Here is a 24,813-nt window from a genome sequence, read left to right as displayed (position 1 = left end):
CGAAGCCTGCAGCCTGCTTCAGATTCTGTGTCTCCTTCTCTCTCTCTGCCCCTCCCCCGCTCATGCTCTGTCTCTCTCAAAAATAAATATTAAAAAAAATTTTTTTAAATAAAAACATTAAATTTAAAAGATAGTACCTACATGTGGTAGACAATGCAAGCCATACATGTAAAAGTGCAATAGAAAAGCAACCTCTGGTAACAAATTGCAGCTGAATCTTCCAGAAATCTTCTAAGCATGTACACACACATGTGTGTGTGCGTGTGTGTGTGCATGCACGTGCATGCATGTATTCCATCTCCACTGTCTTCACACGAATGGGAGCATAGTATCCATATTTTCCTGCTCATTGCTTTTTCATGGCGACTTTCCTTCCATTACCCTTGAATTATTGGTTTTGCCCTGCTACATGGTGTGTATTTTCCATTTATGATGATGCTGCAGTGAACATCCTTGGACATTTATCTTTGACCTCCTGAGTAAATGAATCTGTACAGTAAATTCCTGGAAGCGGAATTACTGGGTTAAAGGGTATGTACATTTAAATTTTTGATAGATGCATTCGAATTGCCCTCTAAAGAGCCTGTGCCGATTTGCCCTGCTACTGAGGCTCTATGAGGGGGTTTATTTTCTCACAACCTCACCGATTGTTTAGCACCAAGCCTTCTGATCCTTGGAAATACCAAAGGTTAAATGGCATATATAAATATGATATATACATATTTCCATCCCATGTATAAATGGAATTACTGACAGGAATATGTGGAGAACTCTTAAAGCTCAACACAACAACAACAAAAACCCAATTCAAAAATGGACGAAGGGCTTGAATAGACATTTTTCCAAAGAGGATGACATATGAATGGCCAATATACGCTCAACATCACTATTCACCAGGGAAATAAATACTAAAACTATAGTGAAAGGTATACCTACCATCTCACACCCATTAGGGATGACTACTATTTTAAAAACCCCAGAAAACCCATTGTTGGCAAAGATGCGAAAAGATAACACGTGCAATTTGGCAGGAATGTAAAATGGTACAGCTGCCGTGGGAAGCAATATGGCAGTTCTTCACAAAATTAAAAATAGAATTATCATATGACCCAGCAATGCCACTTCTAGACACATGCTCACAAATTTTGAAAGAAGATTCTCCAAGAGCTCCTTATACACGTATGTTCACAGCGGCATTTTTCACAATAGCTAAAACATGCAAGTAATCCCAGAGTCCCTGGTTGGATTAATGGATAAGCAAAATGTGGTGTATGCACGCAATGGAATATTATTCACCCTTGAAAAGGAAGGAAACTCTGCAGTATACCACAACATGAATGAATCCTGAGGACGTTATGCTAAGGGAAAGAAGCCGCCCACAAGAAGGCAGATGCTGTATGATTCCACTTACAGGAGCTATCCAAGTTCTTCAAGTTCATAGTGACAGAAAACAGAACAGTTGGTTGCCAGGGGCTGGGGTGGGTGGGGAACTGGAGAGTTAGTGTTTCATGGGTATAAAGGTTCAGTTTTGCGAGATAAAAAGAGTTCTGGAGAGGGATGGTGGTGGTGGTTTCACAGTAATGTGAATACAACAATGTGAGTACTTAATGCCATTGAACTGTATGCTTAAAAATGGTTAGCATAGTAAATTTTATGTTCTGTGTATTCTACAGCAATAAAAAACTTGAAAAAAAAATGACTATGCCCTTACTTAGTTTGCATTCTTTATGAGGCTGATTACCTTACATTTGCTTATAATCCATTCGTATGTCTTCTTCTGTGAACTGCCTTTTCGTGTCTTCTGCACATTTTGTGTTGTTGAGCTTTTTTTCTTATTAAATTGTAAAACTTTTTAAAAATTAAAATACGGGCATGCAAGCTGGTGCAGCCACTCTGGAAAACAGTATGAGGTTCCTCAAAAAACTAAAAATTGAACTACCCTATGACTCAGCAATTGCACTACTAGGCATTTCTTCACGGGATACAGGTGTGCTGTTTCAAAGGGACACGTGCACCCCCATGTTTATAGCAGCACTATCGACAATAGCCAAAGTATGGAAAGAGCCCAAATGTCCATCGATGGATGAATGGATAAAGAAGATGTGGGATATATACACAATGGAGTATTACTCAGCAATCCAAAAGAATGAAATCTTGCCATTTGCAACTACGTGGATGGAACTGGAGGGTATTATGCGAAGTGAAATTAGTCAGTCAGAGAAAGACAAAAATCCTATGACTTCACTCATATGAGGACTTTAAGAGACAAAACAGATGAACATAAGGAAAGAGAAACAAAAATAATATAAAAACAGGGAGGGGGACAAAACAGAAGAGACTCATAAATATGGAGAACAAACTGAGGGTTGCTGGAGGGGGTGTGGGAGGGGGGATGGGCTAAATGGGTTAAGGGCAGTAAGGAATCTACTCCTGAAATCACTGTTGCACTATATGCTAACTAATTTGGATGTAAATTTTAAAAAATAAAAGAATGAAATGAAAGTGAAAATAAATAACTAAAAACCAAGAGGGAGACAAGAGGTTGTAACATATCCTGAGGTCACTATGCCTACGTACGTAATGCCCTTAAAGTCTGAGGCAATGAACACAATCAAAAATAAAATCTGAAAAAAAAAAATTAAAAATAGACTTTTGTCTGTCATGTGTTCCAAAATGTTTACCGTTTGCCTTTTAAATTGCTGCTGCTTCTTCTCTCTCTTTTTTTCGTTTTGGACCTGTATTTGATTATGCTCTTGCCATGGAGAAATTTAAAATGTTAAAGTTGTCAAATCTACCAGGGTTTTCTCACGGCTTTGAGTGTTTTGCTGAGGAAGGCCCTCTCTACCGCAAGACTAACAAAAGCAACAACGAGAACGCCTTTGTCTTCTCCGAGTACGTTTATAACTTACGTTTTTATGTCTGATCTTGGTTCTGTCTGGATCTTATTTTGGAGTGAGGAGGGAAAGGAGGCTTTCGCTATTTCCCCTCTTCTATTTTGTCCTTTGTCCTTTTCCTGTCTATTGAAGAATAAATACATCCCCCCCCCCCCCCAGTAATTTGAAATGCCAGTTTTGCTGAATGCTAATTTCTCTTTAGAGTTCGGGCCTATTTCCGGATTTTCTCATCCTCCCACTGGTTGATCTGGCTGTTCATGTGCCAGTGTTAACTTGGTTTTGTTACCGAAGCTCTACGATACATTTTAATATCCGGGAAGATCCACTACCGATTTAGTCTACTGTGGTTCCAAGGATGCTGATCCTATTTTCCCGACTAGACTCTGAACTATTTTGTCCTTCTGAGTCTTCCATGAGGTCCAGAACAGTGCTGAGATCAGGGTAGGTGGTTAATAAAACATTTGATTCTTGAAAGCAACCTTTAAAAGTTCCTCATGTGGATCGTCTCCACCCAAACGACGTACCGAGAGCTGTGGGGGATGATGTCTCTGCCCCTGGATTTCTACTGTGGTCGTGAACGTGACTCTTGTTGTGGGCAGGGCACTGATTTATTTAGCCTTTGTGTCCCAGGTGGGCAGGATATATGGATCCCCCGTAAAAGCAATGTAGTAGAATACAGTGGACAAGGGCGGGGGGATTGGACTGACTGGTTTGAGCCCCGGTTCTGGCACTAACTAGCAGGGTCACCTGGGCAGGTTACCTCCGCTCTCTAAACCTCTGTTTCCTCCTCTGTAAAAATGCAGATAGCATTTCCCTCATCAACTAGTTGTTAAGATAAAACGAGGCGTAATTTACAAAGCTCCTAGTTCAGTGCCTGGTACATGGGTGACAGCTTCTGCTATTAACAGTGGGGACAGTTGTAGGAGAATTTATTCAACAAGAATTTATTGGATCTGCAGAAAAATGTGGGAGAGAACCCTTCATTACCAGACTTTGGACCCAGGACTCTGAATAAAAGGGAAAATGAAAATGACGCTCAGCTTGACTGAGCGTTCACCAGGTGTCAAGCAGGGGGTGGCACACGGATCACAAGACATCATCACACTTAATTCTCAGCGGCCCCCGCAGACCTGATCCTGTACAGAGGTCCTCCTGTACACCTGCTGCAGCACCAGGGGGGGCTCCAGTCCCTGGGGCCCCTGGTCTGCCCAGGGCTGGAGGGGCGGCATTGCCCAGAGGAAAGACCACTGCCTGCAGCCACTTTCCTTGGGAAAGTTCCTGCGTTTCTCTGAGCTTCACTTTCCTCCTCCAGAAAATGGGACTATTAATAGCACCTGCTTTACAGGGTTGCTGGGAGGAGAAGATGAGTGAGGACTCATATGGCACCTAGAATAGTGCCTGGCACCCAGTCAGAGACAAGTCACTGTTATGCATATAATTTTCTTCTCCTCCTGCTTACTGTAGACTCACCAACTACACAGCTAATTTAAGTCTCCCATTAAGGGGCTGAAGGAATGATGGACTCAGCTGAGTGAATGTTAAGGAGGGGTTAGTAATTAAGACAACTGACCTCCCTCTCCCCCCTCTAAACCTATTTGTTCAACTTGCGTGAAGTTTTCCACTTCATTTACAGATGTGGTAATTGAGTAATAAATTATCCCATTGATAGGGATAGCCAAAATCATTGAAAAACAACAGCATTTTGGGGCGCCTGGGTGGCGCAGTCGGTTAAGCGTCCGACTTCAGCCAGGTCACGATCTCGCGGTCTGTGAGTTCGAGCCCCGCGTCAGGCTCTGGGCTGATGGCTCGGAGCCTGGAGCCTGTTTCCGATTCTGTGTCTCCCTCTCTCTCTGCCCCTCCCCCGTTCATGCTCTGTCTCTCTCTGTCCCAAAAATAAATAAAAAACGTTGAAAAAAAATTTAAAAAAAAGAAAAACAACAGCATTCTACCTTGTCACCAACAAGGGGTAAGTTTAACAGACAATTCCGGTTTAACCCTTTTTCTCCCGAAAACACGAGTTCTCATATCTCAACATGCGAGTGTTGAATTGGATTAATTCTTGGGGGTGGGGGACAGGGGACTGTGAATCCTGCCCTCACTGCTCAGAGGTTAACATCAAGTCAGATATGGTTACTAACAACCCTATTCACGACAGGCTTTCTGTGTTCACCAATCTCAGAGTGAATGGCTGAGTTAGGACTCTGTCTCCTGCAGCTTTTCTCTGCTTCTGAAATTCAAAATGGAAAACGCAGCTGCCTCCAACTGTGCCCGCCCCCCATCCCCACCCACATACCTCCTTTAAAGCATAATTTTTTTCTCTTATTTTAGCATTTCTTTTTCCTAGTCGCTACCACCATCCATCTTAACGGAAGCTGTCTTTCGGATCTTTGCCCCTGTCCTGAAGTGCCAAGGTCGGGGGAAGTCAAACCCTCTTAATGAGGGTTGGCCATAATGTATCCAGCCTAAGCCCTGCTGGCAGGCAACTGGTCTGGGCAGGGATGGGGCCCAAGGACAGGGGTGAAGCAGGACAGACTCTGCTCTGAGTGCCTTGGATAGAGCTCCCCATTACTATATATGAAGGAGGCAATCAAAGTCTCTGCAGAACTTTGAGGAGGGGAGAGGAAAGGGTTGCTGGTGGAGAGGGAGAAGAACAAGAAGAAATGGTCTTTATATCCTAAAGAGTCTACCTTCTCAAAACCATTTCCCCATCCTACATCCTGCACATTTTTAGCCCTATGGGTTCAAGCTTGATAGACATGGGGTCGCAGGTGGGGGGCGGGGGGGGGGGTACTTTCTTCCTCATGGACAAGGAAAGGGCTTACTAACTCAATTCCTTTTCCTTCCCATGGAGGAAATCGAGACCCGTAATTTAAGGTGAGAGTCCCTGACATGAGCCTCCTCCAAAAACAGTTCTTGCCTATGATTTCCCTGCATACTGCAGCCAGAAGCAATGCTTTGTGGCAAATACTATGCCCTGGACGCCCGTCCCAGCCACCCTAGTGAGTGGTACGGTCACCATGGCATGGCCACAGGAAAAGGGGAAACTCCCTATAGCAGGTCTCAAGAGGAAGCAGGCAGTCTCTTTCCCAAAGGAGTTTCCTGATCCTACACCATTTCTAGGCCCCTGAGTCCAAAGCCTGGTTTTCTGATTTAGGTGAGGGCAAGCTCTCGAGCTCCCCCATGCTGACCCCAATGAATCCAGGGCAGCTCTGGGGACTTATCCAGACCCTGACTTTTTTATAGGCGCATTTATTTCACTGAAGTCACCAGAGGCCAATTAGCCTGGACAGTCACTCCTGCTGACATCCTCCCCACAATCTCTCTCTCAGGGACTGAGCCTGGATGAAATGGTACTGGCATCTTTTCCCTCCCTCTCCCTACTTCCTCCCTTCCTTCCCCCAAGTTCAACATCCAACCCTGGGGGATATAAACTAGCCGTGTGAGCATCACACTACACCACTGCTTCTGGGTTTTCATCCAACTCTCCCCTTTTTCAGGATGGAAAGGGGGTTTATTCTCTGGGACCCCCACTGGATCACTTATTTAGAGAGCTGAGCGTTCAGTATCCATTTGTAGCCTTTTCATACGGTCAGGCCTAAAAGAAATTTGCTATAGCTAATGCGATAGAGACGGGAAAATGAACCAAGGCAGACTGGCCAAACCACTAGCGGTTTCTCCTCCCAATCTTTTCCTATTATGATGTGCTAAACGCGGGCAAATTATTCCGGTACATAGCACACCAGCCTCACGGATATGAGTTGAGAGCAAGAGCTTTGGTGTTAGAAGGTCGAATCCTGACTTTGCCACGCAGACCAGATGACCTTAGGCAAGTTATTTAACTCCTCTGAGTCTCTGTTTCTCCCTGACTAATTGGGTTATTGAGGAGAATAAACGAGATAATGTTGATGAAGTGTTTAGCACTGGGCTTGGCTCAGAGCAAGCCATTAGTATAACACCACCACCACTTGGCATGCATGAAGTGTGTTATGCTTACAACTACCTAATTTGATCCTCTGGATATTTCTGTAGCATAAAGGGTGTAGGCAGCAGGCGTTATCACAGCATTATCAGGGGGACACTAAGAACCGGGGAGGAAAAGCAACTTGCTCCAAGGTCACACCAACCCTTGAGAAAAGAGCAAGGGGCTCTAATTCTTTTTCTCGCGCTTTTAACCTTCTGCTGTTTCATGAACACAAAGACTGATAGGTGACATATATGAGCCAAACCGAATGGCACAGAGAAAGCATGTAAATTACCAGCACAGGGAGGGGCCCGTGAGGTTCTAGGACAAACTTACTAACCTACTAACTCTTCCCCCATCGGTCCTCTCTTAAAATCTTACCGTGCCCTCGCTGAGCCCAAAGGCCGTACCCGGTGCTCTGTGCGACACGTACGTGATCTTATTCCAACCTCAGAGCCACGCATGAAGTAGGTGGTATCATCCCCATTTTATGGATAAGGAAATGGAGGCTCTGGGAGGCTACATATCTCGTTTCAGCTGTCAAACTCGGTGCCGCGTGCCCATCCTTAGGTCGCTCAGTGGATTTCTACGGGGGCTGGGATCCTGGCCTGCCCACATGCCACCGAGACACAAGGGGAGAGGGAGAGGGAAGGACTCACAGCAGGACGTGTAATTCCTCCAGCCGGTCACGGCGATCCCCTGCGTCTGGCAGGTGCTGGCGTAGTTCTGCAGCCAGCTGCAGGCCGTCTGTACCGCGCCGCCATCGATGCAGGAGTCAAACAGGCAGTTCTTATAGAAGAAGGTGGGGTTGACTTTGCTGTGGCACTTGGTGAAGCCGGCGTTCTGGCTGGGGATCAGGTTGCAGAGCTGCTGCGCCTTGGAGAACGCTTCCCCTTTGGCACACGAAGGGCAGCGGTCCCCACAGCCAACCTGGCAGAAAGTGTCCCGCTTCACCCAGCTCTGCCCAAACTCGTTGACGCTGGAGGCAAGCAGACCCATGGGCATCTCCAGATCGTCGTCGGGGTTGCTGTTATAGCGGCCGCACAGGCCGTACGTGGCGTTCCGCATGCCCCGGGGGACCGTGACGGACAGGAAGGTCTTCCAGTCGTATACCACCTTCAGGCCAAACTCGGTTTCCACCACCACGTGGAAGCCAAAGGAAAAGATACTTATTTTCCCTTGTCCCAGCTTCAGGGGCAGATACAAGCGTTCATTGTTGACCTACGGGAGAGAGAGGGTCGCAGTGGAGAAATACAGTCGGCCCCGGGAACACCCACCTCTCCGAACGATCAGTCTTTAGAGCGGCAGCCCCAGAGGGGGGTCTGAGCCGGGTGAATGCAGTCTTGGCGTGCCGTGTCGTTTATATCAGTCAACTATTATTATTAGGATTTGAACAGACTTAAATGACTATCCTTTGTACACTAATACACCTATTTATTTCGGTGCCTTCTGTTTACATAGCATTATTTCCCCCAGGAGTTCAAACTGTTTTCTCAAGGTAATGAGAGGGTAATAAGAATTCAATTAAAGTTTAGACGAAAACACCAAAATCTAGAACGCCAGTGTCTCTATTTCCAGCTCTGCTGTGAATTTGTTTTAGGTAAGCCCCAGTTTATTAATCCCTTTGAGATTTTTCTTTTTCCCCCTGAAGAATGACTTGACTTTGCTGGGCTCTCTACCTAGGATGCCATTCTTCACCCGTCAGCCTCCCCCTCTCCTCCCAGACCCTGCTCAGATGTCGCCTGTTCTATAAAGCAAGGCTGTCTGAGCCTGTGGCGAGAATTAATCGCTCTCTCATCTGGGCAACCAGAAGGTTATTTATATTCGTATTCTTCTTCACCTTTGGCCAAGATCAAGCACATGCATACTGCTGTTGAGGCAGCACACATCACAGTCGGCCTTATATTCTGGTTAGTTGTCTACGTTCCTGTCTCGCCTACAAGATCATGAGCAACTTGAGGGCAGGAACCACACTTTATTGATCTTTATATCCATCTTCCCCTCGTCACCTGCCGGGTGCCCCGCGCAATGCCTCATGCTGAGAGGGCCCTCGACACATGTTTCCTCCCTTATATTTTTAATTCGCAAAAGGAAATCCCTTAACATACACCGCACTGCCTTTGCGCTGCCCCTTTCTGGATTCAGATGAGCTGAATCCTGTAGCCCTTGGCTGGCTGGGTGCGTGATGAAAAATAGAGATTACTGTCAGGGCCGAGAGGAGAGCTGGTCTTCTTCTTGAGAGACGCAGGTGGCCATTCCTCTGGGAGTGTTCTAAGATGGCTCTCTGACCAGATTCTGACCTTAATCTCTCCCCTATCTGACACTCCCCCATTCCCATTGCTACTGCTTTGGTTCAGACCCTCACCACCTTCACCTTGACTACTGAATACTCCCCTTACTGGTCCCCCTGCTCTGGTATTGCCCCTTTCCTCCATTCACTCATTACTGCCACACTCCACCATTTTTTAATGCCATCAAAAGCCATTAATTCAACACTTCAAACCCTTTCCGTGGCTTGAGTAAAATGTCGAATACACTCAACATGTCACAGAGGGCTCTCCAGGAGCTGCTCCCATGTCTCTCAGACCCAATCCACTCACTTCCCCCATTCCAGCAAAACACAACGCTTCCCAAGTGGACCAGGTTGTATCATTCCACCATGCCATTTCCTTTGCTGCAAGCGTGGTGGTGCTTTCTGGGTCCTGCCCGGGGCCCTCCCCCTCAGCCACTGTGACTGTGGACTAATGATAATTCACAGCTGGTCTTGGCCAATGGAAGCCCAGGAGATTAGGACCCCACTCCAATGACAAACCAACACAGGGGGCCAGCCCTGTATGCAGGTCATGTGCCAGAGCTCCTGGTGGCACGGGGTGAAGCTGGTCTCCACCTCAGACCACGTCCTTGCTGAGCTCTCTTCCCCTGGTGCTTACCTCACTTTCTTAAGAATCCCCATGTCAGACTCTGCCTCTAAGGAACCTGACCCAGCCCAGAAATGACATCCTTCCTCTTGTCCTCCCTCTCTGTGGGGCGATGTTCACCCTTCACCTTGTAACCCAACTGTCTCCTCTTCTACGAATATTTGTCCAGGCAGAATTCATTCATTCATTTGTCACTGCTGTGTTTCAGGCACTGTGCTAGATGCTGGAATAAAGCCCAGGGCCCTTCCCCTGGTTGCTCACAGGCACGTGGCAGAGATAAGTACCTAAACGGATACTGATAACATCATCCAATAAAAGCAATGATAAAGATAAATAGATGCACAGGCACCAGACTCAGCCCGGGCACAGAATCGGGCATGCCTGCAGAAGACGATGATGTGCACACTTGGTCCTAAAGGAGGACAGTCAGGGAGGAATGAGATGAATACCAGGTGTGGTGGGAAATGGAGACAGGGAGGTGGGGGTGCTGGGCCTGGATCATGGAAGGCCTTGGGTGCAATGTCACACATGGCAGAGGCCATGAGATCACGCCTGACAAAGACCCATTCATTTTGCAGGAGAGAAGTCATTCTGTCTTCTCTTCCCATTCAGTGACCCTAATAAGAGACCTTCAGCAGAACGAGGAGGCTAGAAGTCAGAAGGCACAGTTCAACAGCAAATGGGAGATATGGAAGCAGAGGTGGCTCTCTCCAGGAAACTGGAGAGGGAGGGAGGAGAGAGACTGAGTAGAAGCTGGGGGCGATCAGTGTCAAGGTTTGCTCTAGAATGAACATGTTTATGGGTTGAAGAGAAGGACCTAGCGCAGGAGGGGGAGGTGATGACAGACAGGTAGACCCCTGAGAGGGCAAGACAGAGAGGGATAGGGGGAGGGGGAGGGGAGAGGATGCCTCCTTCTCTGAACCTGGAAGAGAGGGGGTGAATAGCACGGCACGACAGGTCATTTCAGAGGCCGAGTGCAGGAGGGAGTGGTGCCTGGGGAACACAACTGTCTGAACCAGGAGGCCCAGAGGTGGTGATGTGGGCTCGGTGTAAACACAGAACACAGGTGTGGAAGGTCACTGAGGGAAGCGGAGGCCGATGGGACTCTCACGTGCCTTGAAGACCCACACTGGTAAACAAAGCTGTGCCCCCCCAAAGGCTCACCTGTGCCCACTTGCTTTCCCTCCTGAGTTTCCTTGCGTTCCGTATTCTTGGCCACAGGGTGCCAAGCAGGAGGCGATACTTTGGGGGAGGCAATGTAATCAGATTCAAACCAAAGGGCTTGCAAATTCCGTCACTGCCCAGGAGCACCCAGAGAAAGGAACCCCCTTCAACTCAGCCGGGCAGGCACGGCTTCTGTCTGCCCCCGAAGCCCCATGAATGCCACCCCCATTGCCAACTTCATTGTCCCCTCTCTCTCTCTGGGTGACTAATGGAGGGAGAGAGGAAGCAGACGGAGAGGAGACACAGGAAGGGAGAGGTTGGGACGGAAGCAGAGCCTGATGGGTGGGCAGGGAGACGCAGAGGAAAAAGAGAACAGGGCTTGGGGGTGAGGTCAGGACATGTGTTTCAAACAGTCAAGCATCAGGAATAAGACCACATACCAGATCTTTGGCAGAGAACTTTCTTTTACACAACTGGCCCCAATTTGTTTCTATGGCCTCTTTGGCTGTCCTGAGGTCCCCTCCTACTGCGCACGTTGCTACCCCTTGGATCTTCACTGATGTTTTCCTTTCCTAGAATACTTCTATCTCATTCTCAGCCTGGTTAGCATACTCCTTCAAGGCTCAGCTCTGGGTTACCTCTTCCAGAAAGCCTTCCCTGAAGCCTCCCAGGCTGGCGTAGGCAACCCGTGTGCTCACGACTCTCCACACAACACATTTTTGGAGCACTTCACCTTACGTCGACATAACCTGCTAGTGCATCTTTCTTTGCTACTAGACTCTGAGTTCTCTTGGGACAGAACTCAGAATTTGATTCATTCTCTACCCCTAGAGTTTGGCACAGAATAGGCATCGATAAAAGTCCACCAAACTAAACTGAGCCAGGGGGATGCTCAAAACCTCACCCTTCACTGGTGGTCACAGGATTGCCAGTAAGAGATAAAGACACTGGCTGTGAGGGTCCTTGTCCTGGACCATGAAGAACCTGGCTGTGCTGAAGCCTGGGGGCACACGGCAGGGGAGAGGCCATCTCTGTTGAGCTCTAGCTGTGGATGGCTGAGACGTGGGCTCCTGTATTGCCCCCAGGAGTGGTTCACCTTCTGTTGCCCACCCCCATAACCCCAGCTGGGATACAGAGAGCATATTTATTTCTGGCGTCTCTTATCTTAGTGGATTTCCCTGCATCCTTTGATACCGTTTTTTGCAAGGAAAGGTCATAGAGGGACCCTGTGTCCCAAGGAATCACTTCCATGTCACCTCCATCTCTGAGAGCACCAGCAGTGACCCGGGGCTCTGTGCTGTGTTTTGCCCAACACTTCACTGCACACTGTCATTGTGATGGCCATTATTCTTTTCTCAGGGAGAGATGGTGACTAATAATAACATCATGGGAAAAACAAATGCAAATCATTGAACAAGCAGATCCCGTAATGCATATTAATAATTCAAAGTAAATACTAAATCTATCCCTCAGGCCCCCAAAGAAAAGAACCTTCAAGCATCCTGAACTTGATCTTCATGTCAGAGATGTGAAAGCTACATACTCTGAGTTCACAGCTTGGACATTCGGGATATCTGGGTGACTTAGAAAGACGGGCCCTGCTGGGCTCCTCCTACCCTGTCCCTCCGCCCCTTTAATCGATTCCTCCTTGATGCCCATTACTAATTACCCCTGGTTGTGGGCTGAATTGTGTCCCCCTCCCCCCCCACCTCCCCCTTCAAAAGATAGGCTGAAGTCTTAATCCCCGGTGCCTGTGAATGTGACCTTATTTGGAAATAGGGTCTTTGCAGATGTAATCATGTCAAGATGCAGTCGTACTAAAGGCCGTACACCTTTAGATCAGGGTGGGATCTGAACCCAATGAGTGGTGTCCTCAAAGGGGGAGAGAGACTTGGCACAGAGAAACAGAAGGTGCAGAGAGAGAAGGCCACGTGAAGACGAGGCAGAGAGGGCAGTTATGGTGCCACAGGCCAAGGATCGCCTAGAGCTGCCAATAGCTAGGAGCTGATTTTGGGTTCTTAGCCTCCAAAACTGTGAGACGATAACTTTCTGTTGCTTAGAGCCACCTAGTCTGTGATACTTTGTGATGGCAGCCCCAGGAAATGAATATTCCCTTCCCTCTCTATCTCTTTATGGGGGAAGAAACGGGCTGTGTGGTTCCCATGGCTCTTGCCTTTAGCCATGACCATATCCCATGAGACCAGGGCAGGACATGGGCCTGGAAGGTGAGCTGCCCCATTAGGGCCTTGGTTCTAGAGCAGGAAGCAAGGGAGAGAGACTCCCAGTGAGAGCAAGGAATGAGCTACCATGAACGAGAAGGGGCGGCACAAAAAAAAAAAAAAAAAAAGAGTAAGTGTTCACGAGGCTCCAATGGTGTACGTGTGAAAATAACCGGGTCAGAAAACAGCATGCAAAGTCTCGGGAGTCCATATACTTAAATGCTGAAGAGCATGTGACACAAGGCAGAAAAATGCAATTTCATAATACACTGGTTGGGACAGCCTACGAGCAAGTTCTATTTTAAAAGAAGAAAATAACCCTACGAGGTAGAACGGTAGAAGAATGTCGAACGTCAAGAAGATAAGAACCGCTTGAAAGTGTACAAATCTAAGGGTAGAAGTTGATCAGATGAGGAGAAAAGGACAACTAGGATGCAAACCACGTGGACAGAATGACTGATAGGCTTGTTTTGACACATATGATGACGACACGGAGGAGAGGGCTATTACTGCACCGGATGGCTTCATCTACCTGGACATCCGCTGGAAACCTCACGTGGCTAAAGGCGAGGCATCTGATGTACTCCTACCTCACCTCCGTGGCCATTTTTTTTTTAAATTTTTTTTTCAACGTTTTTTATTTATTTATTTTTGACACAGAGAGAGACAGAGCATGAACGGGGGAGGGGCAGAGAGAGAGGGAGACACAGAATCAGAAACAGGCTCCAGGCTCCGAGCCATCAGCCCAGAGCCTGACGCGGGGCTCGAACTCACGGACCGCGAGATCGTGACCTGGCTGAAGTCGGACGCTTAACCGACGCACGACCCAGGCGCCCCTAATCTCACAGATTGATGAAGAAGTGACCAGCAGCAAAATGAAAGTCCTAGGATCCTTAGAAGAGAAGGGTTACGCCATCTCGTTCATCCACTTGACGAACGTGTGGAGCCGTGACTGGGTGCTGTGTGTTCATTTAACATAAAGACGGATTCGGTAGGGCTCCTGCCCTCCGAGAAGGGCCCACGACTAGTACTGAGCGAGTCAGACGTGAACATCCCCCCAAATCACAATATGATTCATGCCATCATGGATACAGGAGCCAACTGTTCTGGGGAGCACAGAGGAAAGCAATCGGGGGTTTGGGTATAATATCCAAGGAAGGGAAGAAACATGGGCGCAGTGAGACCTCTGCCTTAGATGCTAAGAAGGCACATTTTCAGATAAATGTGAAAGGGCAGGCAATTAGGAAGCTCAGAAGCCTCTCTTCGTCAGAGAAGGAGGTTAGGGCGATTCTAAGGAAGGAACGAGATCTGGAACGTTGCTCAGGGAACTCTCCAGTAACAGCTCAGAATTTTAAAAGAGAATGTATACAAGATGGAAAGGAGGCCCCTTAGAGGTAAATGATGCCACAGATCAGTGAGGATGATGGTAAAAGGTGCACACCCCGTATCAGCAACTCCAAAATGCTAAAGTGACGCTGCTGGTGGCTTGTTAGTGCTCCCAGTTGTGCCCAGAGCAGGAGCTGGGAGGAGAAGTGGCTGGGTATGTTGCCGGGTGGTGTCCTCAGGCTGGATGACGAGCACTCAGAGCTCCTCAACCCCCACCTGCCCCGTCCTCATCAAGGGAGTGGAGGCCAGGGAGAGGGAACGGACACCCAAGTGAACAGGGAGATTGTAAGAGAGCCCCTGATGGGCTCCGACCGTGTGCAAGACTCCTGAATTCCCGGATCCTATGGGGGTGGGGGTGGGGGGGGCAGGCAACGGGGAGACTGGAAGAGGTGGAAGGAGGCCAGAGCAGGGAAATATCATCCTGATCTCAACAAAGGGGAGGAGGTGGATTGGGCAGGAGTAGCACTTACAGACGCCTAACCCGTGCTAGGCATGTGTCCTCCTTTGCAGATGGAGTGACTGCCCAAGGACACACAGCCCTAGCCAAGCTGGGATTCGAATCGAGGTCTGTGCTGTCTCCGGTACACTGTGCTACATTATGAAGGATACCATTTCTGTTCCTAACTTGGTGCCCGTGACTTGGGCAGAATATTTTTCGCTCTGAGGCTCAGTGCCCTCATCTGCAAGATAAAACGACAGAAAATCTCCAGGGCCCCTCTCTGCTCGAACATCCTATGCTTCTCGGATTCTAGGCCAGCCTGATTTCAGCCGCGCGGCCTGGCCCACGGACCCAGGACCCCCATTCTCACATCCCCTTTCCTGGTGTCCGGCCTGTGACTACTCACCAGCACAGTGTGCTTGTAGGCCCTGTGAATCACAATGCTGTAGCCAAACACGGTCACGTCCACCTGCTTGACCCACAGGGCCAGCGACGGGTCCCGGTCCTCGTTCTTGGCTGTGACGACGAACGTGGGGAAGGTGTCTGAGCTCGGCCTGTTTCCCGTGGTGCACAGGATGAGTGGGCAGCTGGTCTGGAAGTCAAAGGGGTAGCCGTCGAAGGTCAAATAGTGGCCATAGCCCGAGACGATGCAGGAGGCGTCGGTGCGGGGCTGGCAGTAGTACAGGCCGCCCTCCTCCATGCAGAACTCATCATCCCTGCATGGGACGTTCTCACAGTGGACGCTGTTGTCCGAGCCGTTGCAATAGCAGAAGATCTGGCAGTCCAGGTCCACCCAGAAGGTCTCGTTGGTGGCAAGCTGGTGCCCTTCGAAGTTGCAGCCACACTCGCTCCGGGTGACGCACTGGCTGCCTCGCAGGGCATAGCCCTCGTCACACTGACACGCCTCAGAGCAGGTGTCCACACAGATGGGGCCCAGCGCCAGCGTCTCACACGTCTCTGTACATGTCACGCACTCCTCGAAATGGCTGTTCTCCGGGCATTCCAGAGCTGAGGGTGGCCAAGGAGGAGACAGGAAAGGGACAGAGGTCAGGGAGAGTGTGTGCGCGCTCACTGGATGCATGTGAGTGTGTGCACGCTGCACGTGCACTCTTACTTGCACAGCACAGTGAGCTCGATGAGTGCTGTGTGCTCTGGACTACTGTCAACCTCATTTGGGGTGACCAAAGGCTCAGTGAACGCCTCGTGCGCCTGTGCTCCAGGTGCACTCAGCGCTCCACGTAGAAGATTCTGAGACGTTGAGCCTTAGCGAGCAGTCACTACATGCCAGGCACCGTTGTCGACTGTCTGGTGTGACTTTGCTCAACAACCTGGGAGGGTAAGCAAAGCCTCGTCATCCCTATCTTACAGACAACAAACTCAAGCTCAGTGACTTAACTTAATCCAGCCCGTAAGTACCAGAGAGATTCGAATCCAGATCTCCCAATGCCAAGTCCCCTGACTCAAGGACTCTGGAGACTCAGAGACAGCGTCCTGGAAAGAATCAGCACTTTGGGGACCATAGAGACCTGTGGATACCATCTCTGAGGACAATACTTACCTAGTACAGTCATTCTGAGGATTAATGACCTAATATATGAAGTCTATAGTACAGTCTCATTAAATAGTATGCCCTTCCCCTCTTCACACTTCCTTCTATTAGGATACACTTTATGTAGGCATTTTTACTCTACAGATTGACTCTGTCTTTGTCTGTCATTTCTCTGCTCCTCATGCCCTCTGGCCTCTTCTACCTCCTCTGCCCTTGGTCACCCCCTCCTTTTTTGCTCACATTCTCTCCCTTGCCTGGATGGACCTCACAAAGCCAAATCCTACCCATCTGTCAAGATTCGTTTCAAACCGCACCTCTGTCCAGAAGCCTTCCCTGATAGATCAAGTCTCTGAGTCACAAAGTACAGCACACGAAATGCTAACAGCACGTGCTGCTTACCATCATGGAGTTCTGGGCAACCTTTCCATGTCTTTTTTTTTTTTTTTTTAAGAATTTTTTTTTAATGTTTATTTATTTTTGAAAGAGAGACAGAGTGTGATCAGGGGAGGGGAAGAGAGAGAGGGAGACACAGAGTCCGAAGCAGGCTCCAGGCTCTGAGCTGTCAGTACAGAGCCCGACGTGGGGCTCGAACCCATGAGCTATGAGATCGTGACCTGAGCCAAAGTCGGAGGCTTAACCGACTGAGCCACCCAGGCGCCCCTCCATGTCTTTTTATTATTTTAGTCTGTCAGAATTTGACCTGTCCCGGGCATGGATGAATCCAGAGCCAAAAGAAATCTACCTACACGTCTGTGTAGTCTAAAGATCTGTGGAGGTCCCCATCGCCACCTGGAAGTATAGGATCTTGCCTTTTTAAAACGTTCTTTAGCTTTTATGCATGCTATCCCTCCTTAATCGTGTTTTACAATCCAAGGACAGAGGGGACACCACAGAGAAATAAATTGCACGGCAATGAAATCTCTGCCCACAAGTACCGACTTCACAGTTCTGCACTATGTACTGAAAGCCAATCCTTTTCCTCTGGGCTAAAGGACCATCTCCTCTCCCGTTGACTGCGATACCATACGGTTTTGGAGTTGAAGGCTAGTTCAGCACCGATTAAATATGTCTGTATGGAGGGATTTTCACATTTGTCTCTAAATTATGAATGTTATAACATTGACTGCAGGTTTATGGTGATAGCAAATAACATGACTTATTTAAATGGCTCTCACTTTATGACTTATTGTGTTGTCTGAATTTGTCTGAAAGTCTGGAACATACAGACGTGAAGTAATAAAACTTCCCCTGGCCCCTGAAATGCCTCTGTGAAATTATTTAATTGGACAGCCTGGCTCCGCCGACAAGAAGGCTGGTTAAAAATATCTGAACACAGAAGCAGTGGTTGTCTCTTCCTAGGTCCAAAGAAGATCGTGTTCCTGATTTGCAGCTGTTGCCTGGTCCGATCCCCAGGAATAATGACCCTACGAGATCCTGACCAGATTAACCCCTTAGTACCCAAGTCTTCGTTAATCAAACGTGCATACTCCCATCCTTCTTGCCAGACCCACGTACACAAGGTCTGGCTGAGGCACGCTGGGGGATGTCTCAAGCATGAGCCCTGACCCTCCACCTGAGGAAAGCATGTTCTCCTGGGCTGCTTCTGTCCACATGTCTCTCTCTAAAAAAGGCATTTAAAAGAACTTCCTCCAGCTCGGCAGAAAGTAAGAACATGACAGAGGCGTGCCAAAAGGACATAGGAGGCAACTCGAAGGGCTCCCACAGGCCAAACCTGGAATAAGTTTAACACCAAGATCATTAACAAGTGTAATAGGAAATATAAATAATTGAAAAAATAGGAATCTATGTGTCCATACTGATAAGATAGATGATTCACATTTAGGCTGCTATGTGTCCATCCATAGCTGAATGGATAAAGAAGTGGTGTGTATATATCTATATCAGTATCTACATCTATATCTATATCTGTATCTATATCTACATCTCTTTCGATATATATCCGTATATATATAAGCATAGATAGATAGATGATAGATAGATAGATAGATACACACAATGGAATATTATTCAACCATAAAAAATAATGAAATCTTACCATTTGCACTGACATGGATGGGTCTACAGGGTGTAATACTGAGTGAAATAAGTCAGAGAAAAGCAAATACCATATGATCTCACTCATTTGTAGAGTTTAAGAAACAAAACAAATACGGGCACCTGGGTAGTTCAGTTGGCTAAGTGTCTGACTCTTGATTTTGGCTCAGGTCATGATCTTACAGTTCATGAGTTCGAGCCCTGCGTCAAGCTCCAGGATAACAGTGTGGAGCCTTCTTGGGATTCTCTCTTTCTCCCTCTCTCTGCCTTTCCCCCGTTTGCTCTCTCTCTCTCTCTCTCTCTCTCTCAAAATAAATAAATAAAAACTTAAAAAAAGAAACAAAACAAATGAACAAAGAAAAAAAGACAAACCAAAAAGAAACAGACTATTGAATATAGAGAACAAATTGGTGGTTGCCAAAGGATGGGTGGAGGGAGGGGTGAAATAGATCAAGGGAATTAGAAGTATTCTTATAGTGATGAGCACTGAGAATTGTATAGAGTTGTTGAATCGTACTGTACACCTGAAACGTATAAGAGTGAATGTTAATTATACTTTGATTAAAAAAAAAGGTGACTGAGATAGATGAATGGATGGATGGATGGATGGATATAAATAGATGGCAGGCAGACACACAGAAGAGATGGAAGACTGTTACTTATAGTAGACTGACATCTATTGTTTGGTCAAAGTGGACAGAGTGCTGGAGCTGGAAACCATCAGCTTGTAATGATCATGCTAAAGATTGATACAAGCAAAGGTCATCAATGGGCACTAAATTGAGGAAGGGGATTTTGATATCAGCCTACAGTTAGCATTTTGCCCCATTTGCTTTATCAATCTCTCACGCTCATTCTCTCTCTCTCTCTCTCTCTCTCTGCAGGATGCTTGCACCGTCTTATTAAAGTATCTTCCCACGGGTTGCTCATTAGTTGCAAGAGAAAAAAACACTGTGCCTGCAGAGTGGAGACATTTGACACCTGACCAGGGGACCAATGTGCCCATCACCACTGAGAGGAGGCTGGATGGACACGGCCCCCACATGTGATGTGATACCGTGAGAAAAACACACATCACCTCTGCTGGAGTGTGAGAGGGGACGCACAGCAGAACCAAATCATGAGGAAACATCAGACCCAAACGGAGAGCCATTCTATTTTCAAAGGTGGGAGGTTGTCGTCTTTAAAAATGACAATAGAAGAGAAAAAAGAAAGTCAAGGAACTGTTCCAGATTGAGGGCAACCAAAGAGACGTGACAGCTCTAAACACAACATGTATCCTAGCCTAGATCCATATTGGGGGGAGGGGGATGCCATAAAGGACATTATGAGTCAATTGACAAAATTGAAATATAGATATTAAATGATTATATCAGTGTTAAATGTCCTAAGGTCAGTGAGTATACTGTGGTTCTGTAAATGACAGTCATTATTCTAAGGAAATACACACTGAAGTATTTAGGGGGCCAAGGGGTATGATGTATGTAACTTACTTGCAAATGCAGAGACAGCGTGTGAGAGAGAATGATAAGGCAATGGGGCAAAATGCTAACTGTAGGTTAATCTGGGTAATGGGCACACAGATATTCTTGCAACTTTTCTGCAACTGTGAAATTATTTCAAAACAAAAAGTTTTGAGAAATAAACAAACTTAGAAAGAGATATAGTGGAAATGAGAGAAACAGATGTAGACGATGGAATCTTAATGGTGGCATCGGTTTGGGTTTAGGGCTGATCTTTTTGGTGGGGAAGGCAGGGGTGCTGAAGTCCAGGTGGGGTTAGTTGTTGCTCCAGTCATGGGTCCTGCCCTCCCAGCCACTCCTTCTCCTGCCTTTCTACATCACTGTTCCCACCCGCCTCCCCCATCGCCTAAGGGGCTATATGTCAGGTCTTCTCAGCAATTATTCTAATTACTGCTAATACTGGCACTGCCCTGCTGAGAGGGGTCAGATACTCTGGGCACAAAGTGAAAAAACCAACGTGGGACTCTTCATAGCCATTGTCAGGCTTGCCCCAGGGAGCGGCGCTAATCTCTACTCCGCGAAAGGCACCCTGACCGATCACTTTCTGTTGAAAGAACGGAGCCCTCCTTTGCCAAGAAAGAAGACACCGATGGAGCCATCACAAAGACTCCCAGTCTTTGATATGACGTGTATCCTCCACTAGATAAAAGCAGGAGTCAATGGGATGGCTAATCCTTCTACAGTGAAGAGATACTGTGTGATTAGAAACAGAAATAAAGGTGAGGAACAGTTTTGGTTGGGGGTGATGGGCCTTCCAAAGGACACATCAGATGAGGAGGCTACACACCAGAGTCAGACTGCCCCGGAGCTCAATTCCCCCACCTCCCCGGGGGCCTCCCGCATCAGGTAGCCCCGACTTACGGCAGAAGTCATAGGTCCGCCAGGGGCCCACCTCCACGTCGGCGTTCTTGCACGCGCTTGCGTACCGGGCCACGGAGTCACAGAGCTCCGACTCATTGCCTCCGCTCTGGCACAGACGGAAGAGGCAGGTGCGGTAGTAGGCGGTGACGTTGACCACTCCATGGCACTCGAGGAAGGAGCTGTTGGAGGGGTCATTGATGATGCCACACCTGGAGCGGCTCCGATAAAATTTGAGCAGCTCCGAATCATTGTTGCAGGCCTTCAGCAGGTCCCCACACTCCCCGTTGCAGATCTCCTCGAAGGTCGTCCAGCTTTCCAGGAACACCGCCAGGTTGTCCGTGCACTTGCCGTTGGGGAGACAGAACTCATCGCTGGCGTTTGCATTGAAGAAGCCACACAACCCGCCGGTGCAATTGAAGTAGGTGGTGGAGAGCCGGATGTACAGCAGTCCGATGTCTGTGTATTGGACCGTCACAACACCCCTCGACTCTACTGTCGTGCTGTTTTTGTTGCGATAAATTTCCAGCTTCCCCGAAGGATGGAAAAATGGTAATTCTACCTCCTGGCCATTCAGCTGAAAAAAATCAAATCACTCTCATCACTTCCAGAGGTGCTCAGAGTACCCACCGTTTCCTAGGCTATGAAATAGAGACACGGTTCTGCCCGGCGACTCACCCTTTGAGAAAATGTCAAGAAGCTGACAGTCTGGGGACACCACACAGACAGACGCAAACTGTTTTCTCATGGGCACCTCGGTTTCTTTCTTTCTACCCCTCCGATTCAACACATTTGCTGTTTCTCTGCGTATACATACGACCCTAGGCTAGCCCCAAACAAGAGTGAAATGTGAGTAGACGTGGTCTTGATACACACGTGGCTTTCTCCTTCTGCGTGATGGCTCCTTTTCACTGGTGGCGCCCCTTCTTCCCCACCGTTCTGGCCCCTTCCTTTCCTTCCGATTTGTTCCTGTGCCCTAGCCCCTCGGAGGCATATAGTTATCTAGCTGTCCATCCACCTTATCTACCTTTTACTATTCTTTTAATAAATTAATCTCTGCCAGGGTGTCAGTGGGAATGAAAACAGCTTTTTCAGTCTGCAGAGGTGTGTTTCCTCTTCTTGCACAGCACAGCACCACGCTGACTTCTGTCTTCCAAATTAGGCTTCATGTTGGGCTAGGAGCAGGGAGGCCTGCCCTCCCATCACGCCAGCTCTGCCACCACTCAGCTGTGAGCTCCCCATCCCTCGCTTAGCCCCTGGGGTCTTCATGTGCAAACAAACAGTTGTACTAGATGATTCCTAACGGTCTTTCTTCAACTAATGATGTGGATGCTTAACGACGAATATTTTAGACCGGGTCAGAGGGGCAGAAGGTGCGATGGCAGGTACCCTTTGCCTGACCTCAATGGGTTCCCATCTACAGGGAGGAGAGTCGGTATAGTACAAGGTAAGAAGCACAGACTTTGAAGCCAGCCTGCCTGGGCTCACATATCACTCTATGGCTGTGTGTCCCTGAGGAAGTTACTTAGCCTCTCTGCGCCTCGTTTTTCTCGTATGTAGAAGGTAAATGAGGATGAAAACATATCCCCCATAGGTTAGGTGTGACAACTGCTTAGACTAGCGCTTGGCACACGGTAAGCGTCCGGTAAGCATCGGCTGTTACGGAGACCTAGTCCTGCTTTAGCTGTATCTAATTTGAGAGACTCCGGCCTCACTCCATTTCACCCCCGGGGAGACTGATTCGGTGCCGAACGTTAGGCAGCGCTCCCACTTCGGAGCCGTTGCCTTCCTGGAATCCACTCATGGTCAGAGCCAGAAAGGCATACCCGAAGAGTTCCTTCGCTTGGTGAGACGCATCAGAAAAGCCCCAAAGGCAGCCGGAGTCTTACCTTGACTTCTGAAGCCCCAACTCCTCCGATCTTGACCTCCTGGTCAGCCACCAGGATGCGAACGCCTCGCAGCCAAGCAGGCCCCGCATCGGGCTTCTTCTTGTTGATGTCAATTTCCAGATACTCGGGCCGCTCGGGGCAGGTCTTGAGGAGGGTGTAGGAGAATTCGGTGGGGAAGGCGTAGGCCACGCCGTCGAAGGTGTGCAGCACCTGGTTCTGGCTGAGCAGGCACACGGTCTCGCGCTTGGGGAAGCAGCCCTGGTAGCCGTCCTCCACGGCGCACACCTCCCCGCTGCGGCACGTCTTGTTGAAGCAGTAGACGTCCCCGCCCTCCTCGCACAGGCACTGCACCGTGCAGTTGGCCGTGGCCCAGAAGAACTCCCCCATGGTGTAGTAGTGACCGTCGAAGTCGCAGCCGCACTTGTGCAGCGGGACGCACTGGCTGGTGCTGAGGACAAAGCCTTCGTTGCACTCGCAGCCCTCGGTGCAGGGCGTGGCGCAGTTCTGGGAGGCCGTCAGGTCAGAGCAGGTGTCCGGGCAGCTGCTGGTGCACACGGAGTAGTGGCTGAAGCTTGGGCACTGCACCGTGGATACTGACGTAGGGGAGAGGAGAGAGCGTGACAACAGATGAAGCCCCCGGGGTGGTGACCGTGGGGAGCCACCACACACGGGAGCCCCACGGGGAAGGGCGCTCATCGGGCGAGAGACTTTGCGATCGCACCCGTAGAAATCAGCTCGCTGCTTTGTGACAGCTATGGGGCAACGTGATCGAATCGTGAACTTTTGACTCTCGGGCGATCATCTTGACTGAATTACACTTGAGGTGGCGATCCTAACTGGACTACACTGATTACTCAACATCGATTCATTACTGGATGATCTACAACCACTCAGATGCTCTAAGATCTTCGGCTGATGGACACAGAAGTCGATCTGACCTTAAACAGCATAACCTATTCTTAAGAGGAAATAAATCCAACTTGCAGGAGAAAAGAAAAGATGAAAAGGTGGTTGGGGCCATTTGAAAACATGAAATTTCTTACAGGGAGGCGCTCAAAATACCTAAGTGAAGACTAGAAAAGACGATGAGCGAAGACTATGAAAATGAGTACTCTAGGATCTTAAAAATAAGAAAGAACCTTGGTTATGGGAAAGAATTAGTGTGTCTGCACTGCCAGGAGACTGGGTTGGAGCTAGAGGTCTCCTCAAGGCCCTTCTTGCCTCAGAACCCTCTGGTTCTCATTTTAAGAACGTGGGAGTCTACATAAATGCCTGAGTCGGGTCGAATCCAAGAGGCAGGGGCTCAAGGGACTGCTAAACTAGCTGTCTGAATTAACTGGAATTCATAGCACTAACGTGAGAGAGAGGGGGTGGGCAATGCGGAAGATAGGACCACTAGGGGAAAAAGTAGCCATTACAGGCAATTTGCTTAGGTAATTTGGATGTTCTTAGATTACACAAGGATCAAAAAAAAAATCCATAATCAATCTCAACTTGAGTATGCTCCTGGCATACTTAGAGGCTGGTCAGTCACACAACAAGCAATAAGAAAACACGGTCTCTTCGTAGTTGGATCAATTCTCTGAGAATTAAACCTGATACACAATTTTGTGAATCCAACATGTACTGAGGGGGAAGAAGAATCTCCCTTTGGTCTCGGAACTGAAAGAAACTTTGAAACCTTCTCATCTGCGTGGGAATCTAAAATGCACGGACATAATGTTCTGTATACCCATGTGGAAAAACCAAGGGCCAGGAGAGAAACAGAATTCCAAGAAGCGGAGTTGTTTTGACTTGTCTGCTTGCTTGCTTGTTTTAAAAGTTTATATAATTACGAAAAGAGAGGTTTAAGTGGGATAGAAGGAGAAAAACGAGACAACTAAGTCATACAAAATGCTTCATGCGAAAAGGTAATTCAAAAGAAGCTGAATTTCCCCACGCTGTTGGGGCTTTCTCCT

The 24,813-nt window shown here is 48.2% G+C and overlaps 1 protein-coding gene across 1 annotated transcript in view; it reads right to left on the bottom strand.

Annotated features, from left to right (window-relative positions):
• Window positions 1-24,813, bottom strand: part of TECTA (tectorin alpha) — a 70,004-nt gene that overhangs the window by 23,247 nt on the left and 21,944 nt on the right. Inside the window, exons 8-11 of the mRNA XM_047071662.1 lie at window positions 22,856-23,448; window positions 20,970-21,543; window positions 15,388-15,989; window positions 7,515-8,076 (exon numbers count right to left, since the gene is read on the bottom strand). Coding sequence (XP_046927618.1) covers window positions 7,515-8,076; window positions 15,388-15,989; window positions 20,970-21,543; window positions 22,856-23,448 — 2,331 coding nt within the window. The remainder of the gene's footprint in view (window positions 1-7,514; window positions 8,077-15,387; window positions 15,990-20,969; window positions 21,544-22,855; window positions 23,449-24,813) is intronic.

The sequence above is a fragment of the Lynx rufus genome, unplaced genomic scaffold (assembly GCF_022079265.1).
Source record: "Lynx rufus isolate CCGP_SWC_20201006 ecotype Redwood Valley unplaced genomic scaffold, mLynRuf1.p SCAF_9, whole genome shotgun sequence".
Lineage (NCBI taxonomy): Eukaryota > Metazoa > Chordata > Mammalia > Carnivora > Felidae > Lynx > Lynx rufus.
The sequence above is the reverse complement of the archived record's forward strand: the minus strand, read 5'-3'. Positions and strand labels throughout refer to the sequence as shown.